This window comes from Pelecanus crispus, chromosome 16 (assembly GCF_030463565.1).
Source record: "Pelecanus crispus isolate bPelCri1 chromosome 16, bPelCri1.pri, whole genome shotgun sequence".
Classification (NCBI taxonomy): domain Eukaryota; kingdom Metazoa; phylum Chordata; class Aves; order Pelecaniformes; family Pelecanidae; genus Pelecanus; species Pelecanus crispus.
Window position 1 is genome coordinate 5,999,140 of NC_134658.1, and position 26,559 is coordinate 6,025,698.

General features: G+C 56.3%; 1 protein-coding gene across 2 annotated transcripts; it reads right to left on the reverse strand.

Moving 5' to 3' along the window:
• Positions 1-6,918: 6,918 nt before the first annotated feature.
• Positions 6,919-24,345, reverse strand: LDLRAP1 (low density lipoprotein receptor adaptor protein 1). 2 transcript variants are annotated; one of them, XM_075721918.1, is made up of 10 exons: positions 24,261-24,345; positions 21,159-21,301; positions 19,464-19,576; positions 16,591-16,705; positions 13,653-13,725; positions 13,120-13,207; positions 12,711-12,712; positions 11,651-11,781; positions 9,946-9,980; positions 6,919-7,338 (listed from the first exon to the last, which is right to left on the reverse strand). In XM_075721918.1, the coding sequence occupies exons 1-10, from the start codon at positions 24,343-24,345 to the stop codon at positions 7,194-7,196; spliced, it is 930 nt and encodes a 309-aa protein (XP_075578033.1). In that variant the 3' UTR covers positions 6,919-7,193. The 2 variants fall into 2 exon arrangements, with proteins under 2 accessions (XP_075578033.1, XP_075578031.1); XM_075721916.1 differs by lacking the exon at positions 12,711-12,712 and having other exon boundaries at positions 13,124-13,207.
• Between the last annotated feature and the right edge of the window lie 2,214 nt (positions 24,346-26,559).

The following is a 26,559-nucleotide window of genomic DNA, read 5'->3' on the forward strand; positions in this document are numbered from 1 at the left end:
TGGATACTTTCTTTTTTTTTAAGTGAAGCATACCATTATAATTTAAATTTCCAGTAACAAAAAAAAGGTAGCATATTAAAAGTAATAAAAAATGCCAGAGACATAACTGGTTTATTCTTTACTGTCAGTTTTACTTGTGCTGTGACAGTATATAGACGTGATAAAATTGCCACGTCTGAGGAGATTTAGTACTTTTACACATTTTATTACATTAATTAGACCTGGGGCTCGTACATACGAGCGTGTGATACAGGCAATAGCCAAGTGACAGGCCTGGTGCTGGGATGGCTCATTAAAATTCATGCTGCCAAGCAGGGGAAGGGAGGAGGGTTGTAGCTAAAACAAGACCTGACAGGCAGCAAGTTTGGGGGCTGTTACGGCAAGATTTCAGTTGGGAGGTAGAAACACAAAGGTACAAGCCAAATAACTCCCTGCAAAGTATCATCATCAAGGCTTTTAAGCAAAAACTTTGCCTGGAGTGGTGTTACCATCCATGGGATTATTAACAGCCGAGACAGAAACTGCCGCTGTGGTTTGCAGCAAGAGTGTTGGGAAAACTCAGCCCTGGAACTGTTTTCCACGGAGGCTGGAGGTTTTTTGCTGGGGAAGAAATCGCTGACGGCAATGGCTGGAAAGGCGAAAAAAAAAAAAAAAACAGCAAAACCTTGGAGGCAGAGAGGGAGCGATCTGGACCCGAGTTTGCAGAGTGTCTGGTTTGAAAGGATCTCCCGGGCAGCACCCCATCTGCCCCGCGAGGCTCGGTGGTGCCCCCGGTGCGTTTGCGTCTGCTTGCCCGAAACAGAAACTGCGGTGGCAAAAGTTTGGGGCAAGCGAGGTGCCTGGGGAATAAAACGAAAGACAAGGAAGGCGGCAGGGGGTTTGGTATCTAAATACTGGTTTTCTCGCATCATGGTTCAAAAGACGTGTGTCAGGGAAGAGAAGGCAGCAGAATTACCCTCTGGTGCCACAGCCTGCAGTGGATGGCTGTTTTATTTCAGCCGTGACTGGTAACGTTGTTCCTACCCCATTACCTCGGTCAGGACAGGATTCTTTGCCTGAGTCTGTGGGCTTTAAAGCCAAGCTTTTAAAAAAAAAAAAAAAAAAATCTCCATATTTCTCCCCCCACACACTTATCTTTTCCAAGCTGCAAGTAGCAGCTGGGCGAGTGATAAATCACAGGAGTCAGCAGGGGTTTTGGAGCCAAAACTTGACTGGGTTGATGTTTCACAACCTGCCTCTCCCGATGTTTTCTTTTGCAGGGAGAGGAGCGACCCCATGGCCCTGACGTGGGAGCAGTGACGTTGGTGATAATCACGCCGGGCTCCTGCAAGGAAAAGCCAAGGGGAGGGCGGGAAGGTGGCACGGTCCCTGCCTGTGAGCACAGCTGGCACCGCTTTCCCCGGCGCTCCCACGCTGGGTTTGCTGGCACGACCCCGCTCCTGCAGCTCCCCACGGCTCCCAAGGAGCCCCCCCGACCGCGCCGCGGGGAACGAGGAACGAACACTCAATTGCAAAGACAAATCTCTGCTCGCAGCCGAGCCCGACAGCTTCCCGGAGGGTTAACGCCCCGGGAAACGCTCGGTGCTGCCAAAGGTGAGCGGTGCCAGCTGGGTGCTGGGTGGGATGGAGAGCCGCGGGCTCCGGCTCCCTGCTCCCAGGCGCCTGGCTGCAGGCCAGCGCGGGCTGGTGGCGGCGCGTGGCCCGGCTAGCAGAGCGCTAATCCGCTTTCCGGGCAGAGCAGCGGGCTCCTTTGGCTCTGCCGGCCAAGAGAGCCGGCTCGCTGGGAGCTGCTGCGGAGCTGGGAGCGAGACGCAATCGCTGCTGACGAAGATCAGTGGAGCAGGGGCTAAGCGTGTGTCCAGCGTGAGAGGCCGGTGGCAGTAAATTAACCAGCGCTTGGTCGCTAATTACCTTCCACCTGCACATTCGCTGCGCAACTGCCTCCCATCTTCCCGCGCTTCCTACATCTGCTTTCTGGCTCCAGCTCTTTTGGCCCCACTTCCACTCCCATCTCAGAAGACTTCCTCTTCCTGCAGCTTTTAATGACTTGACATCCCTTCTTTTTGTAAAGCCAATATTTCTTCTCTGAGCCAAGAACCAGCTGGAGATGTTTGCTTTCATCAGGGAAGAAAAATAACAACCAGCCCCCAGCAACCTACAACACTCTTTGCCATTATCCTTCCCCCGGGCTTTAGAGGAGAGGTGCTAAATAAATGAAGTAATGCAACATTAAGACTCCCTCTGTCATAAGCAGGATCCACTCACTCCTGATAAATTGCTCGCAGTCAGATGCCGGCTTGCTGCTAAAAGGCCTTTCGAGCCGAGGGCTGGCAGCAGAGGCCCAGCTCGCTTGCTTCTTGTTTGCACCGGGTAATTTCATCAGCTTCTGGCCCGGCAGCCGCTGGTGTGGGCTCCCGGGTCCCCTCCATGCTGCCGACAGGGAAAGCTTCTGGCTCCTCCTAAGCCCACGTGGCACCTTGCTTGGCTCCAGGTGCCCAGCGGGGCTTGCGCCGCCTCTGCAGGAGGAGCCGCTCCGGCAGATTTTAGTTTGCAGCAGAGCAGGGGCACAACGTGGGCACCGTCAAATGCAAGTTCCCCCCGACTTGGTGAATCAAGGCCCCAGGTTTCAGGGAAAGCTGGACCAGATGGTCAGCAGGAATTCCCTCTGAAGCGGGGGGCATAGAAAAGTTAACTTTTTGACCGGTTTATGGACTTTTGGCACTGAAATGATAGGCTTTTTCAGAAGGAGATGCTTTCGCAGAAGGGGTTTGGCAGAATAACCCCGCACCCCTCGTTGTTCGTGCGGACCGAGGGCAGCCACGTTGGCATGTGGCTCCGCAGCTCCCTGCGATGGAAACTTTGACAAAAGCCATTTGCTAACACCGCATCCCCGCTCTGCTCTGCTGCTGCAATATCGTCTCCTGCCATTAAGTGCTGCAAACCCTGGAAGAAGTTCAAAAGCAGAGGCAGAGACACGTTTGCAAAAAAGCCTTTCAGTGCCGTTTGCTGACCCGTGGCGAGCTCCTCCTGAGCAAGCCCCTGCCCTGGGTCCCAGCAAGGCCGGTGGCGAGGCTTTCGGCAAACATAGCCTTTGCCTGGCGGTTTTTTTTTTTCTGGTTCAGCTCCCCTTGGCTTCGACAGGGACAAATCTCATCGGGGTCTGGCAGTTTGCTGTTGCAGACAGCCGTCACGCAATGCTGACACGTAAGAGTGGAGGAGAGCAGTGCTCAACCAACACCCCGCTCCGTTCCTGCCCCAGTCTCCCCTCCATCCTCAGCCAAAATGCATTTGTGCTTCTCCAGGAGGTTGGTTATTTCTTCTTGCTTCAGAGCACAGAAAGCCTTGCAGAGCAGCCCACAGCTCCCGGCGCCCCAGGGCTGGCTATAAAAAACCATAATACAGCATTCAGGTGTTCAGATGAAATGTTGCTCTCCTTACTTGTACTTTAAAAAAGAATGATCTGGGTAACGACAGCCCTACAGCTCTCGCTCAGGCTTGGCATGAATTTACAAACTCTCTCAGCACTCCAAGGGGAGAGGAGAGAAGTTCAGAGCTCGGTACCTGCTGCACTGCGCGCCGTCATCCTTAACAGCTCGGCGCTTCCCCGAGTCGGCTGGTTTGTAACCTCAGAGCTGGATTTGGCCTCGACTCGCGTTAACGCGACCGACCATCGCTCGAGAGCACTCACCGAACAGAGAAATGGCAATGCTCGATAAACTGAACGTCTATATGCAAACCCAGCCTGCCCCTTGGCAGCGACAGGCGTTGTTGTTTCAGTTTTGGGGGATGTATTAAATGAGTTTAACGAGTTACAGCACCAGCAGCAAAAGAAATTTGTTCTGAGCTACATGGTTTGCACTAGCTGCAGGTTTTGTTTCTTTAGCAGGTGCTTTGGGAAGGGAGATTGAAGACGGGCTCCGAGCTAGCTTCCTTGCCCACGCTGGCTACCGTCCGTAGGATGGAGTCGCTGCGTCCTACGTACGCCCCGCGCTAGCGCAGGGTGGCAGACCCGCATTTCACAGCGCAGCCACAGCTTCTGCTGCTGAGGCTGCTCGAAGGGAGGAAAACGGGCAGCGAAGTCGCTCCATGTCCCCCCGGGGAAACACGGGGCTGGGGTGAGCAGAGCCACCGGCCCCCAGCCTGCGGCCGATGCTGCAGCCCCCCAAGCAGGAGTTGCCTTTTCGTGGCACGGCCGCCTCTCACCATGGTGAGCCCCTCCCTCCCAAGCACACAGCCATCAGGGGTGAAGGAAACGGATGCTGAAAATTTCTTAACCGGCGCTTAAAAAAAAAAAAAAAAAAAAAAAAGGTCACATCAAAACTGAAAGATCAATTTGTTCCTCGGCACCGCCATCAGTTATGCATGAAGGCGCAGGCTGCCGGCACTCAAAGTACTCGAAATCTGGGGCACCTCCTCACACTGGAACAGGCGATTTAAACAGAAAAATGAACTTTTATCAAATCTGTTTTGTTAGTCTAACACTGCAGGAAGAGAGGCATCTCTGCACGGTCCCTTTGCTCTGCCCACAGCCCAGCTCTGATACCCCAAAGGGAGCGTGGTGCCGCTCCCAGGTTAAATCTGTTTGTAGCATCCCCGAAGGAATTTCTCCCCGCGCTTCCCAGAGGAGCGTCAGCAGCGCAGTCAGCTGCTTGCTGCGGGAGCCCGGTCGCTCCAGCAAAGGCAGGGATTGCAGGGGAGGCTGAGTACACAGGGCAGTGCCGGGGTTCTCTGGGCTGGTTTTATCTAAAAGGCAGCTGTACAAATTAAACTCCCCACGAGGGAGACGGACTTTGCACAGCAACTCAGAAACTCTATCAATTAAAAGATTTGGGGGGTTGATGTTACCAGCACCACGTTTACCTGCAGAGGAGACCGAAGCGTCGCCCTCCCTCCCTCACCCCCTTACCTGGAGGCCGATCCGGCGACGCGGGGCTCAGGCAGGGATGGATTCACCGAGCGGAAGGCGGCCGTGGCGCGTCCCTCTGCGCATCCCGCGTGGCCGCATCCAGCCCCGTAAGCGCTTCTGGAGCAGCACCGCGGACTGGTGTCTAACCGCGGCCGCTTTCCCACCCGGCCGGCCCTGGAAAGACTCTTCCAATGGACACAAACCTCCCGTGGATGTTTTCAGTCGCTTACTGCTATTGAAGGGAGACAGAGAGCTCAACCAGTCAGAAACACAAAGGCTTCTACACATTAAAAGGACCATGGTGAAAATAAAGTCACCCTGCACAGACACTCCAAAAAAATGGTAGAACTTTTATTTTCCTCAGTACAGATATTCTTTACAGCAGAAGGATTTCTTAAAAAACTATATACATACATATATAGTATTGTGCATTTCAGTATACACTCCTAGAATCTCTAGAAAAGGAGAAAGATCAATGTACAGAGAAATCCTCACGGTCCATTCCTGCAGCCCAAGCTCCTTCCTAGGAAGATCACCACTCCCCGGGGTCGGGACAAGGTGCTTGCTGCAACCACTTCTGCGCAGTTTTGGCATTGCTTATGCAATAGGTTCACGTCTCTACTGTGTGCCTCTGTAGCACGGACAAACTTTGAATAATTCCTTCAATCGCGAGACTGATGCTACGCATAAGATCAAATAAGTCATAGGCATGGTAGTTTCAAGATGTAAAATTGCTTTAAACACAATTTTGCAGGATAAACAGAGCACACATTTTATTAAGAGACATGATGAGTCAGCTTCACAAGTCCTCAATACCTTATCACAACAACACTTAGGGAAAAAAAAAATCAAATCTAAGTTAGAGTCACTCAGCTGTTTCCTAATAAATTCTTACAGCTGACAAAGAGGTTTTTATTTTTTTTTTTCTGCAAGCACTTTTAAGAGAGTTATAAAGAGCTATCTGGGGAATGAATTAGTGTTTCAAAACCAAGTTACAAATCTATAAAACAGATTAGTATACTTCACATAAGGCCACAAACACTGCAAACTGTCAGTGCGACTATTTAGGATCATTAAACTTAATCTTTTAATTAGCATAAGCTTTATACCTCCATTACTTATTTTCAGTTCCAGGAGCAGATGAAGACAGCTTCCCAAGCCTCACGGGAGATGGGGCTGTCGGGGGGAAGAGGACTGGAGTACTGCTGGAAGGGGCACCTCTTGCTAATTGAACATCCAGGTATTGGTCTCGCCTAATCCAATTCCATTTGAGTCTATTGAGTGAGCAACAGCCAAATGGTTCTGAGACAGGAAAAAGGCATGCACAGCCAAATCCACTTAGCAGAGCTAAGAACATAGATCTATTGTGCTCCTGGGTTCACCCAACCTGCAACTTTCAACATGCTTTAGCAAAACAAATTGTTACTCCCCGGCGGTTTTGCTTTTCAAGCCACCAGCGCAACACAGCCTTACTATTTCCAGTCGCATCAGAAACGGTGCACGCGAGTAGTCAGTTTTGAAACAGACCTGCAGCATTACCGGGTTGGGGCTTTTTTTGGGTAAATAGCTTCTGAAGAGAAGTTACAGGCACTGCTTACCTTGACAATTCGGACCATTGCTTTCAGTTCAAGTTTTAAAGTGCAAAACTTCGTAAGAGTCTTTGGGTAAAAAAAGTGTCAATTCCCATACGAAGCTGGCGAAGAAACAGCCAGAACACGTAGGGGTGATTGACAACTGTGAGAGTATCACAGACATTCACAACAAAAGCAAGATCTCTGCTACCTCCTTGATTTTAACACTGTTAGCAGCTGCTGCAAATCTCCTCCCCTCCGCCTAGGCAGGTGATGTGTTGTTCGAGAAACAGTGGATTAGTAACAGTTGTGCTTGCAATTGCGTTTGCGTCTGCAGACCTTTGTCTAGAAAAGTATATACAGAGAAACTTTGGTGTTGCATAGTCTTTTTCAGAGAGGAACAGGCACTGCTGAAGGTTCTGCCACAGTATATTGCCATCTAATACTGTAGATGCTCTACATACCTTCCAATAATACATGTAAACTGTAACGGCTATGAATAAATATGTTGAAGAGCATCTCGTGGTTTAGATAAAAGCAAGGTACAAAACTCTGCATTAGATTTCTAAAGCTTTGGTCTAAACTGTGCTGTAACGTCAGCTGACTTGGTGAAGAGCCCTCAGAAGAGTCCCTTGCATACAGCACCCGGGACAGCATGATTCAGTCCATAGACTTTTAGTGGTTACTCTCTTGTCAGCTGTTAGATGCATCTGACCTCAAAACATGAACAGATCATCTTTCTCGCCTGTGTTGGAATCTATTTTGTTCCAGTCTACAGGTGAGAGCGTTTCGGCGCTCTGGATGTCCTGAGCTGTCAGTCCCGTGTCGAGAACGTGAGGGTTTGTTCTTGACTGAGCCAGTCTAAGCGGGGAGAAAAAACAGAGTAAGAACAGAAATCCGTGCAGTTTATATAGCCTGGATGCTTGGTGCATCTGTAATGCTGAACCCTAGCTGCAGCTCCACATTTCAAAATCCTCCAATGGAATGAAATAATTCAGTAAGGGGAGAGCCGGCACATAACATTTGCAGCGCTCTCAAGTTTGCTGCAGCTTTGCTGCTGGTTTATCCTAACATTTCCCCTACAGGCATCCAGGGAATTTGCAGTCTGGACATCCCGTATATTAATGGTCTGGCAGAATGGTGCGTTTTCCTCCCCCGAGCTATTGCTGGGATCTTATCTCAGCGTAAACCAAAGGAGCAGCCTCATTGCAATGACTCCATTTTCATGGTGGTGTGTCTGGACACGCAGCGTGCGCTGACGCTCGCCGCCCGCCGCGCTCCCCGGCCCAAGCATTTAACTCTTTGGGTTAAGACACAGCGGGACTCAGATGATGTTTAATAGCCCACAGGATCAGCTTTAAAGGGCCTTCATCTCAGCCCATCCTAGATGCTTCACAAAACCTAACAAGCCCCAGTTTGTTGTTGTGTTATTAAATACCTCTGTGAAAATGTAACACTGCGGCATCAATTCTCCCAGGGCCAAAAGGTTAACTCAAATCTTTGGTGTTTCATCCAGGGGAGGCACGGTATCGAATAAGCCTCGGATTAAACTAGCCACACGCACGTTTTTTAATAAAAAAGAAAAATGACCAGCGGTGATGTTGCGGCAGGAACGCTTTCAGAAGCATCTGCCTCGGTGGATGAGCAGTCCAAACACTGAGTCACCAGAAGGCCAAGGGTGATGCGACGGCTCGGCATCCAGCAATGCAAAACAAAAGACCGCAACCAACAACACCTGCTTAATTAAGTAGGGCAAGGAACAGAGGTGAGGAAAATAGATGACATTAAGACATAAATTCAAGCAGCCCCTTTATCGATCACAACTTGGGACAGGGCTACCGTGGAAGCAAAAGCTGTAAATCATTCCCGAGAGCCAAACAAGGCACGGAGCTCTGTTTCCTTTGGGCTGAGCGTGCAGTTTTTGTGCTGCTGCAAACCCCGGCGGAGGCGAGCAGCTCTCAGGGAGGTGACGGCGTCGGGCTCGGCCCTGCTACTGCCCAGCTCCCTCTTTCAGCGCCTTGGAGCCGGAGGAAGAGCCCTGGCAGCTCTGCTGCCCGTAGCGTCTGCACCCAAGACAGCTCTTTGCCCAAACTGGGGCCCCCGCAGCTCACGCTGCCCGAATGGCGGTCAGGCGGCTTCATGCACTGATCTGGAGGACGGGACCCGTGAACACTAAAGCATCCCCATCGCCCCGCAGGGGCCTGCCCGCACGAGGACAGACAGGAAAACTCGCCTCCAAGAAACCGGATTTGTTTAACATTGCTGGATTGCTTGGCGTGCACGTGCAGGGAAGCTCTTAATTTGGATTGGAAAGCGAACTAAGCCACACGAAGCTACGGCCACAAGCTCTGAGCGTGCTCAGGTGCACGCATTCAAAACTGGTGCATCAGAGTCATCCTGATGCGACCGCACTGCAACAGGGACCGGTGGAGCAGGCCGGCTGCCCTCAGCGGTGCTGCTGGTTTGGGGGCAGACAGGAACAAGGTCCCGGGGTTAGCCCAAACCTCACTGTCCTGGGTTCGGCTGGGATAGAGTTAATTTTCTTCCTAGCAGCAGGCATAGTGCTGTGTTTTGGATTTAGTAGGAGAAGAATGCTGATAACACGCTGATGTTTTAGTTGTTGCTCAGTACTGCTCATGCTAGTCAAGGGCTTTGCAGCTTCCCATGCTCTGCCAGGGGCACAAGAAACTGGGAGGGGGCACAGCCAGAATAGTTGATCCCAACTGCCCCAAGGGCTATTCCATACCCTACGGCGTCATGGGCAGTATGGAAACTGGGAGGGTTGGCCGGGGAGCAGCGATCGCTGCTCAGGAACTGGCTGGGCATCGGTCGGCGGGTGGTGAGCAATTGCATTGTGCATCACTTGCTTTGTATATTATTATTACTATTATTATTATATTGTTATTATTATTATTTTACTTTATTTTATTTCAATTATTAAACTGTTCTTATCTCACCCCAGGAGTGTTTCTCACTCTTACTCCTCCGATTCTCTCCCCCATCCCATCGGGGTAGGGGGGTGAGCGAGCGGCTGCGTGGTGCTGAGCTGCTGCCTGGGGCTGAACCGCGACACTCACGGAGGGGCGAGGAAGGGTAAAGTCTCCCGTGCCAGAAGCTGGGACCATCGCTGCAGCTAGCACAGGGGCTGGAAACAGGCAGCCTCAAACCACCCTGGCAAGCAGGAGCGGACACGCCAACTGCTTGGGGATGTAAATTCCCTATCACATACAGCCTCTCTCCTTCCTTAAAAGGTTGTCAAAATATTTGGCTTATCAGCCAGCCTCAAAGCCTATCTTTCAATTAACAGCTGAGGCACTGATGGGGCAGCTGCCTAGGTCAGATCGCGGCGGCTGATTAGATTAGAAGCATTATTAAAAGCCAGTCACATTATTAAAAGCCAGTCACTAGTCAAGTCTCCTGGGCTGGTCCCCGGTGGCATGAACTTGTAAAGGGAGTTATTAGAATTACCTTGAAAACGCCTCGTCAAGACCATCATCCATTTCCTTTGTTAAAGAGATAAAAAGAGAGAGAAGTAGTTGCTAAGAGAATGCACAAAAGTGTATTTAGAGATCCGGCTCTGCACTTGAGCTCGGCAGGCAAAAGAAATATATATATATATTGACTTCCGAGTGCCTAAAGCAACACTCCTCTCGGCACTCTGCCTCCTTGGCAGGTTTTATCTCACTCTCTGCACGAGCCCCAGGGTAGGAGGTGTAACTCCGGGTGGTCCAGGCTTCCTCAGAGCAGATCCCAGGGCTCGGGTCGGGGATGCCGCGCTCCCGTCGCAGCCCAGGGATGGGGCAGGGGCTCGGCCCTTTCCCACCATCTCCAAACCAGGCTAATTCTGCCCCACTGCCTGCAGGGGCTGGATTTGGCCCTTAGCTGGACCACATCCCCCTCTGGGGTTAACCACAGCCCTCGGCTTTTCCAGCTCCTGCCAGGAGACTGGCACACGCTGCGGGTTCCTGCGAAGAGGGGAGACCCGGACAGAGCTCGGAAAGATGCTCCAGGCAACCCTCAGAGCTTTTCTGGGATCAGGAACCCAGAGAGCAACTCTGCACCAGCACAGCGGGGACCTGCGCTGCTCGGAAGCAACTCTGGGATCCTTTATCTCTGGTCTGCTCTTAAGGTTTCCCCAGGGAAAGCATTCGAGTTGCTTGGGGGAGAAAGGTTTTCCATGCAGGAAGATGGGCTCTGTGCAAGGGCTTTGCTATGGACAGACTGGACTATTCCCAAAATCTTGTGATGTACTTACAGACTCAATGTAATATGTAAAGTATGAAAACTCTGCAAGAAGGGAGGGATCGGAGACCACCGATAAGCCTCCAGGATTTTATATGACTTAGAGCTGATCTTCAGGTTTAACCGGAAAAGCCTCAGGCTCAGACACGGCAGAGTCAAGAAACAGGCTCCAGGCAAAGGCCTTTACCATTCAGTTCTCCAAAATTTAGCAGACTGCGCATTTCCAGAGAGGGCACGTGGCGGGCACGAGGTCCCAGGTCAAGTGGGGCTTCAAAGATCAGCCCCAGCGCAGCTGGCGATGGAGCGCTGGGGCATGGGGGATGCTCCCCTCCGGATGCACACCAGACACACGGCCTGCGTCATTAGTTTTCTGTTACTGTCCCGGGAAACAATTAAGCCAGATGACTGAGGACATTTTAGAGAAGCCATCCGTGCTCACACAAGCCAGACAGAGCCACAAATAAGAATAAGGGAAAAATAAGAGTAATAACGAACATAAATATAACCTGGTTTTAGCGAACAGTAAACAAAAGCCATCAACATAATGATTTTTTCCCCTGAACAGAGCAGTTAGGTGGTCTCTCAATTAAGTGACAAACCACTGAGAAATGCTGCTCGAGAATAAGTAATATTCAATTACCTGACAGCAGCGTTTCTCAGAGCGCCTTGCAATCTCATTCATTTATTTACAGAGCCTAAAAAGGGCAGTAGGTACTCAAACGCTAATCGATCATTTCGAGTAGGACACCGAAACCCAGCTTGCTCGGGCATCTCTGAAAGCCTGCCTGAGCGGCTCAGCCACCCCAGAGCTCCCGGGGGGTTTTATCCAAGAAAAAGCCCCAGGACGGGACCTGGAGCACACGAAACGGAGGCGGCATCGCTGCCTGCCCCCGGCTCAGCAGACGCCACAGTGCCCCAGGCACACACTTACCCACACCACGTTGTTATTTACAGAGGAGCTGGGCCCAAACGCGCTGTTATCTAAGTGCGGGGAGTTTGCGCTGCTGGTCAGGGGCGATTTGGCAGGGTCTTCTAAATCCAGCAGGTTTCCCGTGGCTGCTGCTGCCAACAGAGCGGAGAGGGAATGAGGCAGAGGAGGGGAAAACAGACGACACGAAACCAAGCCTTTCTGCAGTAATTGCTTCCCCTCAAGAGGCGAATCGAAGGGTTGCATCCAATTCCTTCAGGATGGCCCTGAATTTTAGGGCAGGAGCAGCATTCACCCCAGCGCAGGCCGTGGTTTCAGCCCGAATAATTTGCGATGCTCAGATCAGGCACCCAAGCCCCGCTCGACAGGGATGCAGGGGAGGACTGGCCGGCTCATCCCTCCAGCAGCCGTCGATGGAAGCTCCCGGGTACCCGCTTAGGTTCAGGGTGAGTCAGGATCAGCCCCGGGCAAAGCTAGGGCATCCCAACCCCAGGGCATCCCAACCCCAGGGCAGGAACAGATCCAGGACAATATCCTCAGCTCAGCCCACGACACTGATTCAGCATCTTACAAAGATGCATCATTATTTTATAGGACCGAGGGCAAATCCTGCGCCGGGTGAAGAGCAGTTTGTAGCTTGGGGGCTGCTGGTACCACCGCAGGCTGGGCTGTTTCAGGGAAGCCTCAGATCCTCCCCATCGCCCTGCAGCGAGGGCGATGCAGAAGCGTCCCAGCTGCGGAGCATCCCCCAGAGCCCATTCCTACACCCGCGGCATCCCCGAGCCGCACTTATCCCAATGTGCCACTGTTTGTGACAGATTCCTCCAGTCCTGGGCCTTCGCATGAAGAAATGAGACGTGCCAGCCTGGAAGGAAGCCCAGTTTAATGCTATTTTCCTCCACGCCAAATCCTCTTATCTCCGTGGCCAGCATGGAAGAGAGATTAGCCTTTTGTCCCGCTTCTCCCTGGCTACGCGTCTTGCGTTTCAGAGGCAGCAGAGAACCCACAGCCAGACACTGAATTATGAGGGGGTTTACTATTTAATTGTTTTCTTTTCACGCACCTCTCCTTCCTTAGGGGAGCCGGAGGCAGAGCGGCCCCCGGATGCCCGATGGGATGGCGAGTGTTTCAGGTCTGAGACAAACCCGAAATCAAACTTGGGATGTGAGGGTCAACGCTAAGCTCATACAGACATTATGGCCAGTTTCCCTGGGGTGGAAGTAAGCAGTTTTGGGGTGGCAGCAGCTGTGTACGAGGGACTGCAGGAGATATTTAAGGGGGAGAGGGAAGGACTCGGCAGGCAGCCACCACGTCCCAAGCGCTCTGCTGAGGGCAACATCTCCGCTACAACAAAAGCGTTTGCTCCTCGCTGGTCTCCCAAGCCCTCCCAGGAGCCCGTCTTGTTCAGGGACAACCCCGCAGACCTCAGGCTGTTCCCATCCCCGAGCCCGGAGCAAAGCTCTGCTCTTGACTTACGTGTGTCAGGGTGAGCAGGGGCTTCCGAGCTGGGGCTGCTCGTCCCTTCTCCTTCCAAGATGGACCTTTCCCGCTTCTCCTTCTCTGCAAAACAAGGAGACCCCATCACTGCCTGCAGAGCGCTTCCCCGCAAGCTTTCAGGGAGGAGGGACGGGGGGGACAGCTAGGACGGGCCACCAGGTCTCCTCTGCCCATGGCAGCCCAGGCTCTGGGTGCATTTTATAATCTCATGGAAGGTGAAAGCAAAAATCCCGACAGCGGCAGGGCTCTGAGGTCCCACAGACAAGCACCAGGTCCTTCACACCCCGCCTGCAAGAAAGGAGCACAGCCAAAATTTGGCTGGATTTACAAGGCTGTCAAGAGAAACCTGGAAGATGCCTTAAATCACACCAGAGGTTGGCCCAACCTTAACAGCAGCCTGGAAATTTGGAGGGCAAGGGGAAAAGGCACCTGAAAGCTGGAAAAAACCCAAAGTCATCCCTTGAACTTTCCCGTGAAGAATGGGAACAGGGGGAAAAAAAAAACTTACCTTCCTTAGCTGCTTGCCAGAGCTCAAATGCAATTTTGAAGGCCTGGGCTACGGTGAGGGTGACTGCTTGTGCCTGGAAAGACAGCGGTGAGGCAGCACGTTAATCGACCGGTCCTCGCGTAGATTTAAATCATTTGGAGGTTTTGCTTTGCAGATTCACGTTAACCTGGATCCAACCAGTCCTCTGCTCCCTGCCTGGCTGGGGAGGGGTAATCAAATATTGATGGAAGCAGAGACTTGCTCCGCGTTGGACACGCAGCTCATCGTAGACACGTCTTTAGGTGTAATGGGAAGATGGAGGAAGCAGGGACATGGCTGTCACAGCCATCACGCTGACAGGTGGAGAAAGAAGAGCTGCTCCCGACTGCAGGGCACGCACAGCTCTCCCTGCACCCCACATCTAAGCGTGACCTAAACAAGTGCAAGTGCTGCACGGCCCCGGGCTCGTCCCTGCAGCTCCCTGAGGGATGTGGCTCCCCGCTCCAGGGCTGGGCTACGCTGCACCCTCCGCAGAGCATCACCCACCGGAACGACCAACATCTCAAAAGGGAATCAGCGCCCGATCCGAGCCCCGGACCACGCCGCTGTCGGCCACACCGGCGCTGGGGAGGGACGCGCAGAGCTGCGGTCCATCCCTCAGCACCGCGCCCGACCGCACGCACAAGGATGCTCCGAGAGCGGCAGGGTAAAATGCCAGGAATTTGCAGCTCTCCTCAGCTGGGAGCAATCTTAGAGGCAGGACAAGAGAGACCCCGGGGTCTTCCCCTGGCTCCGCCGAGCTAAGCTGGGGTCTTGCTGGCTTCGACCAACAGCGTGGGTTTGTTTTGCAGCAGGCAGGGCTGCAGCAGGAGCAGGGTTCTGCAGGTTCCTTCCCTTCAGTCCCTCCATTCCTCCCCAAGCCAAGAGCTTGAGCAGCATTAAAACAAGAAACACCAACACCTTAAATAGCCCAAGTTGCTGGAGATGTATAAATAGCGACATAAATGCCAGTTTCATTAGGAGAAGGCAGAGCTCACGAGCAGTTTAAGTGCAAGGAGATAACGAGTAACGCTCTGCAAGGCTGGCACGCTGCAGGAGCCTTGAGGCACGGCTTTGTTTTACAAAGTTGCAAACTAACAAACCCAGATCCGGGTCCGTAACCCGCAGTCCCCGGTAGCTCGGAGGATGGAGACGTGGGGGGAGCGCAGACGTCCCCCAAAAGCCAGGCGCTCCTGCGCGGGAGGGGCGAGGAGACCCAGCAAACCTATCGATGCCAATTAAGCCTCGCAAAGCAGGAAAGCTCATTTGAATGTCGGAGCTATTTACATCTTTGATGGAAGTGCAAACGCTTTATGGCAAAAACTTAAATATGGTAATTAAGTATGAAACTCCTCACAGCTGTTTACAATTTAAGCTGTCACATCTGAATCAAGTTTAATAGACCCAGCTACCACTGAGAATTACCCATGAACTAAAAATACGGACTAATTATATGCCCGTGACTGGTAGCTGTGCGTGCACTCAGGGACCCTGCCCTGGGGCAGGGACAGTCCCTGGTCTGGGAGCAGGGCATCACTCTACCAGCGTGATGTCCATGAGTTTTAAAGACAAGGGGGAAAAAAAAAAAAATATTTCTAGGTTTTGCCACAAAAGGCCTTGGAGAACTTTATTTGGAGCTGATGTACCACTGAGATAATTCTTTTAGCACTGGAGAGATTTAAATTTTAATTTGCAGAGCAAGGCTTATCTTCACCGTGCAAGGATGGGAGCGCATGCTGCAGAAAGGAGACAACTTGTAGCTTCCATTATTCTCTCCCCGGAAAAAAAACCAAAAAACCAAACCATGAGTCGGGAGAAGTGCAGAATATTAACAGAGCTGTGGTGGCCACACTCCAGGCACAGGGATGCTCGTAAGGACCCTGGAATCCCCACGCCAGGATACACTGCGTGGGAACACCTCTCGGGAGGTTTGTTTCCCTGCGGATTCGGGAGATCCCGTTATCCGCTTGGGCCCCGCAACAGGCACCAGGGGAAGGGATTCCGGGGGCAGAGGGATCTGACCTGCCCTTCCTCTCCCCTAAAGCCCCTTCCTGCCACAGGGAGGGGGCTGAGCCCCAGCTCTGGCTCCGCCGGAGACCCCCAGGCTCTGCTTGCCCCACCTGCAGCCGGCGCTCAGCGACCCGCTCCTCGCCCTCGCCAGCTCATCAGTGCTGGGTCCCTGCCCATCCCGACGCACTGAATCAGCAGGAAAAAAATCCTACGAGCGGGTTCAAAGCAAGAGCCAGAGACCATTTCCTATGCACAGGTCTCTGCTCCAAGCGCCATCCTCGGCACGCAGCGGGGTTTCCTGTGCTGCTTCCACGGGGAGGACACGGTCCCGTCTGCAAAGAAGCCGCTAAAATTCAGACAAGAAGCTTCAACGGCAAGAAATGGAAGGAAGCCAGGGCGGCGAGCCCAGAACCGCTGGCTAAATGCCTCTCATCGAGGCCGCCCCCCGGGCACCTCGCTACCAGCCTCCCCGGAGACCTCCCCGCCTGCCAAAGCCGCTCCGCACGCCGGGCTCAGGCCGGCTCCGGCAGCCGGGGGAGGCGGATGCTGAGCAGCTGGAGTCCCAGCAGCTGGGACCGCAGCACGGCAGCGGGGTTTCGGGTGCAGGGCCAGGTCCTCTCACCCCCGCCCCAGACCTTGGGGCAGAAAGGCTGTTACCTGCCGAGACGATGGGCTGAACCCGGCCCGGAGTTACGCCCCGCTCGAGAGCGACGGCCAGGCGCTGGGCAGCATCGCCGGGAGCGGCTGCCCGCGGGCCGCGGCAGCAGGAGGACGGGTGCTCTCCCGCGGCTGTTCGCTGGGGCAGGGCCCCCCTCGCTCTAACCGGGGGCAGAGCCGTTCTCTCACCAGCGCAGCCCCTCTCTCCTTCCTCCACCTACAGCCACATCCCCATCTGCTCCTCCGGACTGACCATTTTCCGTTTGGTACAGAGGAAGGCATGGCACTCCAGGTTCTCATTGAGCTGGTTCTGAGCAATGTAGGCAAACACTTTATCGTGGATCTTGTCTGCCGTGCAGTAGGATATCCTGAAAGACAGAACGAAATGTCTTGTCCGGGGCACTGTGTGCAAGGGAGATCAACCAACCCCTCCTCTGACCTGCCAGCAAGCGCCTACCCCGGGCTGCCAGCGCCGGGGCCAAGCAGGGGAGGCGGAGGGAACGGGGCAGCGTTACCAGCCTTCAGCGCGGCTCCTTCCCAGAGCAGAGGAGTCGATGCCCCCGGCTTGAGCGTAAAAGAAGCCCGGAGCGATTCCCACAGCCGCGGCGTGAACCACACGCATCACGCGCAGAGGCAGGAGAGAAGAGAAAACGTTTCGCCTTGCGGGAAAGGACAGGTTAGAGAAGGTAAAGACTCTGCAGCATGCCAGCCTGGGACTACGCCTGACAAAATGCTCTGCCTTCAGAAGAGAGACTCCAGAAGATTTTCCTTGGAGGATAAGCTTGCAAGGAGAGAGAAGGACTTGTTCTCAGATTACGATTTAATCTTGAGGCTCAAAGCAGGGAAAGAATTGATGCAGGAGTGCCCGAGAAAGGCTGAAATTCAGGCTCCGAGACCCGCAGTAGCAGATACACGGGATGCTCCGAGACCCCTGAGCACACGGGACACGGGGAAGGAAGCTCAGCTGCCCCAGTGCAGCATCCCCAGGGTGGCCGTGTCTCTCCCAGCCCCGGGCAGGGCAGGGCTGACTCTGAAATGCCGCACAAGGCTCTGGAAGAGCAACAGGCTGAGCTGTTTGGGGAGATCAGGCTGTGACTGAGGGCTCAGCTCCCTTCTGCGGGGCAGCATCAGCCACCCCTGTCTCCTGCGGGTCCATCTGCACCAGGAGCTGCGGGACCGAGCGTCTCGCCTGAAGCCAGCGAGCACAGGCTGGAGCAGCCCCGGAGGTTTAGTGCAAGGCAGCAGTGCTGGCAGCGAGCAAAGCCTCTTCCCTGGGCACGCGACAGGCCAAACGGGCGTTAAGGAAAGAGAAAACCCGAATAAAAAGTGGGACACTTCAGTAAAAGCTCTCCCATGGTACCCCTGATGCTCATTCAGCTCCTTCTCTCGCTGCCCCCACGAGTCTGCAGGGAGGGGACTGGAAGGTTCCGGTTCCCAGCAGATGCTGGGACTTAAAAAGCCACATTCAAAATTCATTTACGCTGCATTAGTTTCTTGCTCTGTGTGAGGATGCCTCTGCTCAATGGCCTATATTTTGTCTGGTAGAGGTGAGCTGTGCTCTGGATTAAAGAGGCACTTGGAAGTTCACCCCTTCCTCCCGTTTGTTCCCAAAGTGGCATGGCCACTCTTTTAATAATCGTGACGAAGCCGCGGAAGGTCGTCTGCACAGGCACGTGGCCCTTCCAGCAACGCCCAGCGCAATATTCGATGGCCATTAATATCCAGGGAAAGGACAACTCACCCCTGCCTCTGAAGCGAGCCGGTTTTACCACCGAGGCCTCTGGCAGCGGCTCGTCTGGCGACGGCGGCTGCATTTTAGCCGTGCCCACCCCATCCTGCCCCAGCACACGATCTGGGGCAAGAGCTCAGAGCCAGCATCGTCCCGGTGAATGGAAACACCGAAGAGAAGACAGCAGAGGTGTTAGAGGAAAGCCCTGGGGACCGCCACCGGTGGAGGACGCTCGCAGAGTGGGGAGATGACACCCCCCCCCCCCCCCCCCCCCCCCCCCATGCACAGACCCCAACTTTCGCCGTGATCCCCGCTCCCACAGCGCCAGCGTCTGCGGGGAGCAGCATCAGTCCCCCCATCAACAGCCTATTTAGGATGCTCCGACTGAACCGAGGGGATGCTCGGACGTGAGCTCCGACCGGGAGGAACAGCTCTATCGACGGCTCTTAAAGCATCTGGGGAGAATTGGAGGAATAAAAAACCCCGGCCCCACGGCTCTGCCTGCTTTCACACCAGTGCAGCGATCCCGATTCTGGCACGGCCGCTTCACCCAGCTCCGCTCTTTAGCGGCGGGTTTATCTCCTGGGAAGAGGGGGGCTCAGCACCAGCTGCTGTAGGCGACTGCTTAGTTTGAACTGGAGAAAAGCGAGCGGGTTAGTAGTCTGGTTAGAGAGGGGCCCCACCCAGCGCCCCCCACCCCACATTTAGCAAAGGGGGACAGAGCAGCAGGTGCGGGGCAGAAGCGGAGCGTGGGGGATGTAGAGGGAGAAGGGATGGAGGAGATGGAAAGGGCCAGATCCGAGCTGAGCTCTGCTCTGCCAGGCCCGTGCCTGCCTCCAGCCTCTCTGGAAGAAATACTTACCAAAGCCCGAGCAGCAGATATGGGATCATGCATCCTCGCCCTCCCCACACCGGTATCGAGTCTCAGCAGCTGTCCCAGCCCGACCCCGTGTCAGAGTTATTTAAATGTTATCAGAGATGCAGAGCAGCCAGCGAGGGGCGGGCAGCCCCAGCTCCGGCACTTGCATCCTTGCCCGCTCAGAGATGCTCTGACCATCCCCCCGTATTCGACTCTGGCCGTCGCCCCGGATGCTCTGACATTTCTGTTGCCAAAAACAGGCGGTAAAGCCACGTGTGGCCATGGAGCGCTTGGCTGTGGACCCGTAGTCCGCACACACAACACCTCCAGGCTCCTCACGTCTTTCCTTACCCCCGGCTGGACACTTATTGCACCAGACGTAAATTTACCTTAAATTTAGCAACCACCCCTCCTTCCCCCACCCTTGCTTTCCATCCAGACAGGGTGGCGAGCGAGGCGTCAGCTCAGCCTGGGTGGAGACCGGAGCAGACGAGGAGTCTTGGAGCACGCACGCACTGAAGCGCATCCCCTAACCCACCTGTATATGGAGATGTTCTCGATCAGCTCGTTCGTTCCGCTGTCGTTTAACACGATCCCTCTGGGTGAGACTTTCAGAGTCACTTTCTGCAGTTTCTTTCCACTTGCTTTCGCCTTTGGAAGGAAAAGAGGTAGGGAAGTTACAGACTTTTAACACCGATACATCCAAAGGTACCTGAGCAGAGATTCCAGATACGCGCTACCTAATAGGCATATTAATAGCACTCGTTAGTACTAGAGACTGAATTTACTACCAGGTGTGATAAGGCACTCATTAAAACTTTTCCTTCCCTGAAGCAGTGATTTTTGCTGGCATTAACGAGGACACACACCGCCCACACCCGCACTGTGCATCGGTAATTCCAGCCCAGCACCTCCACGAGGATTTCCCCGCGGCCACCAGCACGAAGCCGCGGCTGCTCTGGCTGAGCCGTGCGAGCGCTTGGTGAAATCCTGGGGAGTTTTGGCTTTAGGAGCAGAGGGGGACAGCAGCACGGACAAGGGGGAAGGAAAGACAGTCCTGCAGGACGTTGGGCTGCCAAGCAGCCAGCTTCAAGCCGTGCTGCCAAACCCCGCTGGAGTGGCAAAGCATCCCCCACACCGAGGTCAGGACACTGGCTTAAAAAGTAACTAGACTTTTAGGGGCCACTTTCTCTTATTTACTAGTCTCGTGCTTTTGGCCTTCAGGTTACATTCAGCTCGCTGCCCAGCTGCTCTCCAACCAGAAAAAAAAAAAAAAAAAACCAAACCAACACCAAAAAACGCAACAGCTAGCTAGTTGCAGACTGCAGACCTGGATCCTCAGCCTTGCTCCCTGGGGATCTCACTTGAGCCGCATCCAGACCGGCCGGCAGCCCGGCCCTCCGAGGCTGGCCTCAGCCTTGGGGCTTTTATTTAAAGGCTCCACTCTCGGCCGATCAGAGCGGACGCGAAGGGCTCTGCCAGCAGCTCCCATTCCAGGCAAGCGCTCCCCTCCCGTCCAGCTCAGCACATGCCAGGAAAGGATCCGTCATTACCCAGCGCAGTTCGCCACCCCATTGAGTTTTACGACGGTTAACTGTACGATTTGGTCTTTGCCTCATACAGTTTTATAAGGGCTTAAAGAAGCATTAATTTTACTTGGAGCCCGGTGAGCAGGGGCTCCAGGGAGGCTTGGTGCTAGAGGATGGCTGAAAATCGGTCCCTCTTGCATCAGAGGTTACAGCGGGACGGCGGCTGTACGGGCTGGGAATCGGAGCAAGCTGTCCTGCTCCCTTCTCCTCTTAACCCTCCACATCCCAGGAAGGAGAACCCAGAACCGCGTGCCAGCTCTCGGTCACGTGCTGGCCGCACTCAAAACGCTGTCCCTGGCTCGCAGGAGGAGCGATGACCCTGGGGAAGGATTTCACCGGGTCAGAGGCTTCTTCCACATCCAGGGTCACCCAGAGCTTATCAAGGGGAGCCAGAGCTCCGCCACGCAACAGCGGCTCTCTGCAGCCTGCGCCATGGGCGGGCTGGTCCCGGTCCCGGGGGCTTCCCAGCGCCGCTGCCTGCGTTTCAACCTACACCACCAGACGCGTGCTCGCCCCGGGAGGGCTGGGCTTGCGCTCCCGACACCCCCCAGCACTGCCTCCAGGCCTGCGGCTTTTGAAACTCCCTGGTGACAGACTTGTTTGAGCAGGAGGGGACGGGGCTCTGCTCCAGCACGGACACTCACGGTAGCAACGATCCTCTTGACGGCGGCCGCGGAGAGCTCCTCTCCCTTGGGCTGCTCCACCAGCGTCATGCCCATGTACTTGAGGCTGAAGAGCATCCCCTCCAGCAGCGTCTCACGGGTATCTGTCCAGTTCTCTGGGAGCTCTAGAGAGGCAACAAAGAGGCTCTTAGATTCCCAAATGCACAAGGATACCTGTCAAGCCCCGAGGGAGGATTTAGGAACGAGCAGGGTGGTTCAGCTACAGCCTGGACCCCCGTGCCCGAGCGGCTGGGAGCTCACAGTGCTGCCGCGGCTTTTGTGAGGTGCTGGGAGAAGGAGACGGGGCAAAGACAAGAACACTCCCCAAAACTGTTTCCACAAGCCACAGCAAATAGTAGCGACGCTTTAAGCTCCATCAGCTCCTCAGTTTAATTGTGAGCGCCCAGGCTCACACCACGACCAAGGGGAGCCTGAGCATCAGCCCCAGCCGGGCGCAGGGGAGGGCTCGGTGCCGCCCCACACGCAGCAATAACCTTACGCTCTGCTAACCATCACCTACCCACAGAGGCTAAGATGGGATTTGCTGCGAGCTAAGCCCACGCACAGCTGCAGGGATGCAGGTGATGTGCTGTGACTTGCTAAACCGGTCACCCACAGCCCCGAGGAGCCCATCGCCCCGGTGAAGCTGCACCAGGGAGAGGTCTCTGCTCTCCCCTGAGATCGCCAAGGAAGCCACCAGCCTCTTCCCGAAATACAGAGAAAAGTTTGGGATCAAACTGGAAGTCCGGCGGTTATTTCGAAGCCTGAAATTGCACTACAGGATCTAAGCCCCGGACATGGAGCTCGCAACCCAGGATCTGCTGCTCTCGTGTTTTTAAGGAGGGTCGTGCTTTCAGCAGGAAGCAACAAACCGCAGCCCTCCTGAGGCACCCAGGGCCCTGGGAAGCAATAGGGCTCTCGGAGAGGAGTCTCTGCTCGCTGCAGACAAAACACGTCCCTGAAGGCTTCCCTGCCTTGCATTCGGCCTCCGAGCAGCAGGGCCAAACTCTGCAGCTCCCTGCAGACCTGCAGCGCTGGGAGGGCAGGGCTGCAGGGGGGACGAGGCTCAGCCTCCTGGCGAAGGCGAGACGGGAGATAAGCCGTAAACCCGGCACCACTCCCAGCGCTGGGTGTGGGTGCCGAGCAGTGAACCACCTGGGCCAGCCCGGCACCGGCTGAGGTGGAAGTGACGGAAGCTGGGTGGGAGCGGTTCCCTGGGGAGACGAGAGGGTGCGGGAGGGCAGGGGCTCCGCGTCCGACGTACGGAAGCGCGTCCCAACCCTGAAGAGGGAAAGGAAAAACCAAGGACAGGCGGGATGCTGCATGTACCTCGCATCCTAGCTGGAAACAGAGGGTGCCAGCGAAAAGCCTGGATTTCTCAAAAGCCAAGGCTGCTGCCGCTGTCCTCTCACCCTCGGCGGCCAAAGCCGGGCGAGCACGCTGGGGCGGCGGGCAGTTTGCGCGCGACGGACGGGCGGCTGCCTGCCCCACGCTCCCTGCCTCGCTAGCCGGGCACAGCACGTGTCCCCTGGTCCCGCACCCTGCGCGGGGCGGCTCGGGGCCCCACCGGGGACCCCGCGAGCACCCCACGCTGCCGGGGACGATGCCGGCTGCAGCGGGGCCCCGGGGAACCCACAGCTTGTGTTGGCCTGGGACGGAAACAGGAGCGGTTTAAGCGCAGCCACTGAAGTGCTTTCAGAGAGGAAGGAGCACCGGAGGCAGCGCAGAGCGAGACGCGCTCCTCCATGGCATCCTGTTCTGCACCGCTCACCCCCCCTCACCCTCCTCTCCCTCATGCAAACAACTGCACCCAGGCCCGGGGTGCGCCTGTCCCGCGGGGCGCCGGCCGTGCCCCCCACCCAGCGAAGGGCACGACGGTGCTCTGCAAGGTCACGCCGCGGCAAAAGCGAGTCCGAAGGCTGCCAGATCTCGAGGGACCTCTCTGCCGGGCACATCCCGCAAGGCCACGTCGGGGCAGCCCCCCGCGTCTGCCACGCGGCCCCCCGAGCCCCGCGGCTGCCCTCCGGCCCGCTGCCCCTTCGCACCCCGCAGCTGCCAGCCCTTAATCCTCGCGGAAAGGTGGAAGGATGCCGGGTCAATCTCATCAGATCAGTAAAATCAAGACGTTTGATCTCGCTTTCGGGCGGCAAGAGGTGCAGGCAGGGCAAGGCCCCCTCCCGCTGCCCACCCTGGCGCTCGGGGCTCCGGGGCAGCGCAGGGGTCTGCCGGGCTGGACCCCCTTGCCCGGCCGCAGCGGAAGGAGGCCTGGCAGGGGCCGAGTGGCCGCTCGCCACGGGGCCATCGATCGCGTGATGGAGCCAGCGATGGGACGAGGCCAGAAACCACCCGCCACGCTCCTCCGTCCCTGGCCCGGGCCTGGGGGACAGGGAGAGCCCCCCCACCCACCCCACCGCTGCACGGGGGAAGGTGTGCAGGGGGAAGGGGGGTGCAGGGGGAAGGGGTGCAATGGGGGAAAGGGGGTGCAATGGGGGAAGGGGGGTGCAATGGGGGAAGGGGTGCATGGGGAGGAGGGGCGCAATGGGGGAAGGGGTGCAGGGGGAAGGGGGGTGCAATGGGGGAAGGGGTGCAGGGGGAGGAGGGGTGCAATGGGGGAAGGGGGGTGCAATGGGGGAAGGGGTGCAGGGGGAGGAGGGGTGCAATGGGGGAAGGGGGGTGCAATGGGGGAAGGGGTGCAGGGGGAGAAGGGGTGCAATGGGGGAAGGGGGGTGCAATGGGGGAAGGGGGGTGCAATGGGGGAAGGGGTGCAGGGGGAGAAGGGGTGCAATGGGGGAAGGGGGGTGCAATGGGGGGGGTGAGCAGAGCGGGGGGCAAAAGGGAAGGGTGAAGGAAGGGGTGTGGGGGGGTAAAGCAGAAAGGGGGTAGAGGGAGGGATAGAAAAAGCGGGGGGGGGGGCGTGGACAGGGTTAAACCCGGTTAAAAGGGGGTGCAGGAGGGAGGAAGGGGGAGCTCAAGGAGGGAGAAGAACGGGGTGAAGGGCAGGAAGCAGCGGGGGGTGCAGGACAAGGGGGTGCGGGGGGGCCGGGGAGAGGCGCTGCCGGGGCGGGGGGGGGGAGCGGGGCTCACTTTTGTGCCGGCCGCCGGCCCAGGAGGGTTTGTGGACGCTGGGGCTCCGCAGCAGCGCTCGACCCGCGGACTTGAGCGCGTCCATCCCGGCCCCGCTCCGCTCCGCGCCCGGCCCCGCTCCCGGCCCCGCCGCAAACTTTGCTGCGGCGCAAGCGCTGACCGCCCGCGGGGGCGGGGCCCGCATGCAAATCAGGCGCCGTGACGTCACGCGGCCACGCCCACCCCCCGAGGGGGGTGTCCCCACGGAGCCTCGTGCTGGGTGGGGGGGGGGTCCCCGGCGCTGCGTGGGTGCCCCTCGCTGTTGTAGGGGCCGCGGGGAGCCCCCGAGGGGGACCCCGAGACGCGGTGGAGACCTGGGGGGGCCGCAAAGCTGCGGGGGCCCCCCGAGATGCGGGGAGGTTCCCCACGGTGACCTGGGGACCCCCGAGGACCCCCGAGCCACCCTAAAAAACACCTGCGGGAGGAGGGGGGGGGGGCAGCCAGCACCAGCTCCACGGGGTCCCGCCTTCCCCACGGGGGGGGTCCCACCTTTCCTACGGGGGGTCCCTACTTTCCACGGGGGGGGGGGGGGGCGCCTTTCCCACGGGGGGCTCCCACCTTTCCCACAGGGGGGTCCCTCCTTTCCACGGGGGGGTCCCTCCTTTCCCACGGGGGGGGGGTCCCACCTTTCCACGGGGGGGGGGAGGTCCCTCCTTTCCACAAGGGGGGGGTCCCGCCTTTCCACGGAGGGGGGGGGAGGTCCCTCCTTTCCACAGGGGGGGGGGTCCCACCTTTCCACGGGGGGGGGGAGGTCCCTCCTTTCCACAGGGGGGGGGGTCCCACCTTTCCCACAGGGGGGTCCCTCCTTTCCACGGGGGGGTCCCTCCTTTCCACAGGGGGGGGGTCCCACCTTTCCCACGGGGGGGTCCCTCCTTTCCCACGGGGGGGGGTCCCACCTTTCCACGGGGGGGGGGGAGGTCCCTCCTTTCCACAGGGGGGGGTCCCACCTTTCCCACGGGGGGGGTCCCTCCTTTCCCACGGGGGGGGGGTCCCACCTTTCCACGGGGGGGGGGAGGTCCCTCCTTTCCACAGGGGGGGTCCCCCACAGATCCAGGGCAGGAAAACCTTCCCAGGGCTCCAGGACAGCGCGACCCAAACGGCCCCGCTTTGCCATACTCGAGTGACACCAAAAAAGTTGCGTGTGCCCCAAGAGGTGTTTGACTGTCCCCGTCCTGGGATGAGAAAAAACGGGATATGACATTTTAATGTCGCGTTCGATAAAGGTTAGCCTGAGCACGCGCCGCCCTCCGTGTCACCACGGCCGCTTTTAACACCGCCTGAACATAATTGTGTGGAAGATTAAGGCCCTCAAAGGCTTTCCGAAATTAAAGGGATAATAATGAGGAGGTTAAACCCCATATTTAGGATTTGTAGATTAATGCCTTACAAAGGCTATTATTCACAGAAACGTTTGTGTAATTGAAAATCCCTTTTTAGTTAAATTTTAACATTCCCCTCACACGTTCGCAGCCGGGAGCCAACACGCAGGAGTCACGGAGCCAAACCACGGGTGGCCGGTTCCCCTCCGCAGGACACGAGCGGGCGGTGGAAGGGTGAGGCGGAACCTCTCTCCCAAAAAGCCGGGCCTCCAAGAGGCCGGCGTCACTGGTACATCTCCGTTCAGCGCCTGCTTTGGGTCTGAGCACGCAGGAGGGGAGCCGGGGACGGTGACTGAAACTTGAAAGCAACTTCCCCCCGAGGGCTAACCACGTTGGCACGGCTCTCTAAGGGCAGTAGCACGCAAATACCAAAAAACCTGAAAAATCGCTGTGTCAGCAACAAATTTAAGTGTACGCATAGATCCATCTCCCTGCAGCGACTCCCTTAAGTATCTGCGCTTACTTTAAGCACGTGCTCAGACCTAACTGAAGGCCCGGGTTTTAAGCACACGCTCAAACGTTCCACTAAATCCTTGAGGAAGCTCAGCCTGCATTTCACCGGAGGGCTTCCCGCTTGCCAATATCGAATGAGTTAAGGCGGACACCTTTGCAATTAATTCATTGATAAACTAGCCTGAGAAAGCCACCCGGCAGGTATCGGGCACATCCGTGATTTATTTTCCTATTTCTGTATTTTGTACCACCACTGGCTAAATATATCACACCACGCTCCGGTTCGCTCGGGCAGCGGTGTCTGCACTGGCGTGCTGCTCCGCTGCTTCCTTCCCACCGTTTCCTCCGCGGCAATTTCACAGGGCAGTTACTGGCCATGATCCCGATGGGGAAAGATCCGCAGCATTCCTGCTGCTGCAATCCTCCCC

Coding starts and splice junctions, on each gene's coding strand:
- LDLRAP1 (XM_075721918.1), bottom strand. CDS start 24,345: ATGGACGCGCTCAAGTCCGCGGGTCGAGCGCTGCTGCGGAGCCCCAGC. Junction 16,706..19,463: donor GAGAACATCTCCATATACAG/GTGGGTTAGGGG, acceptor TCTGTCTTTCAG/GATATCCTACTGCACGGCAG. Junction 13,726..16,590: donor TCTGTACCAAACGGAAAATG/GTCAGTCCGGAG, acceptor CTGTCTTTCCAG/GCACAAGCAGTCACCCTCAC.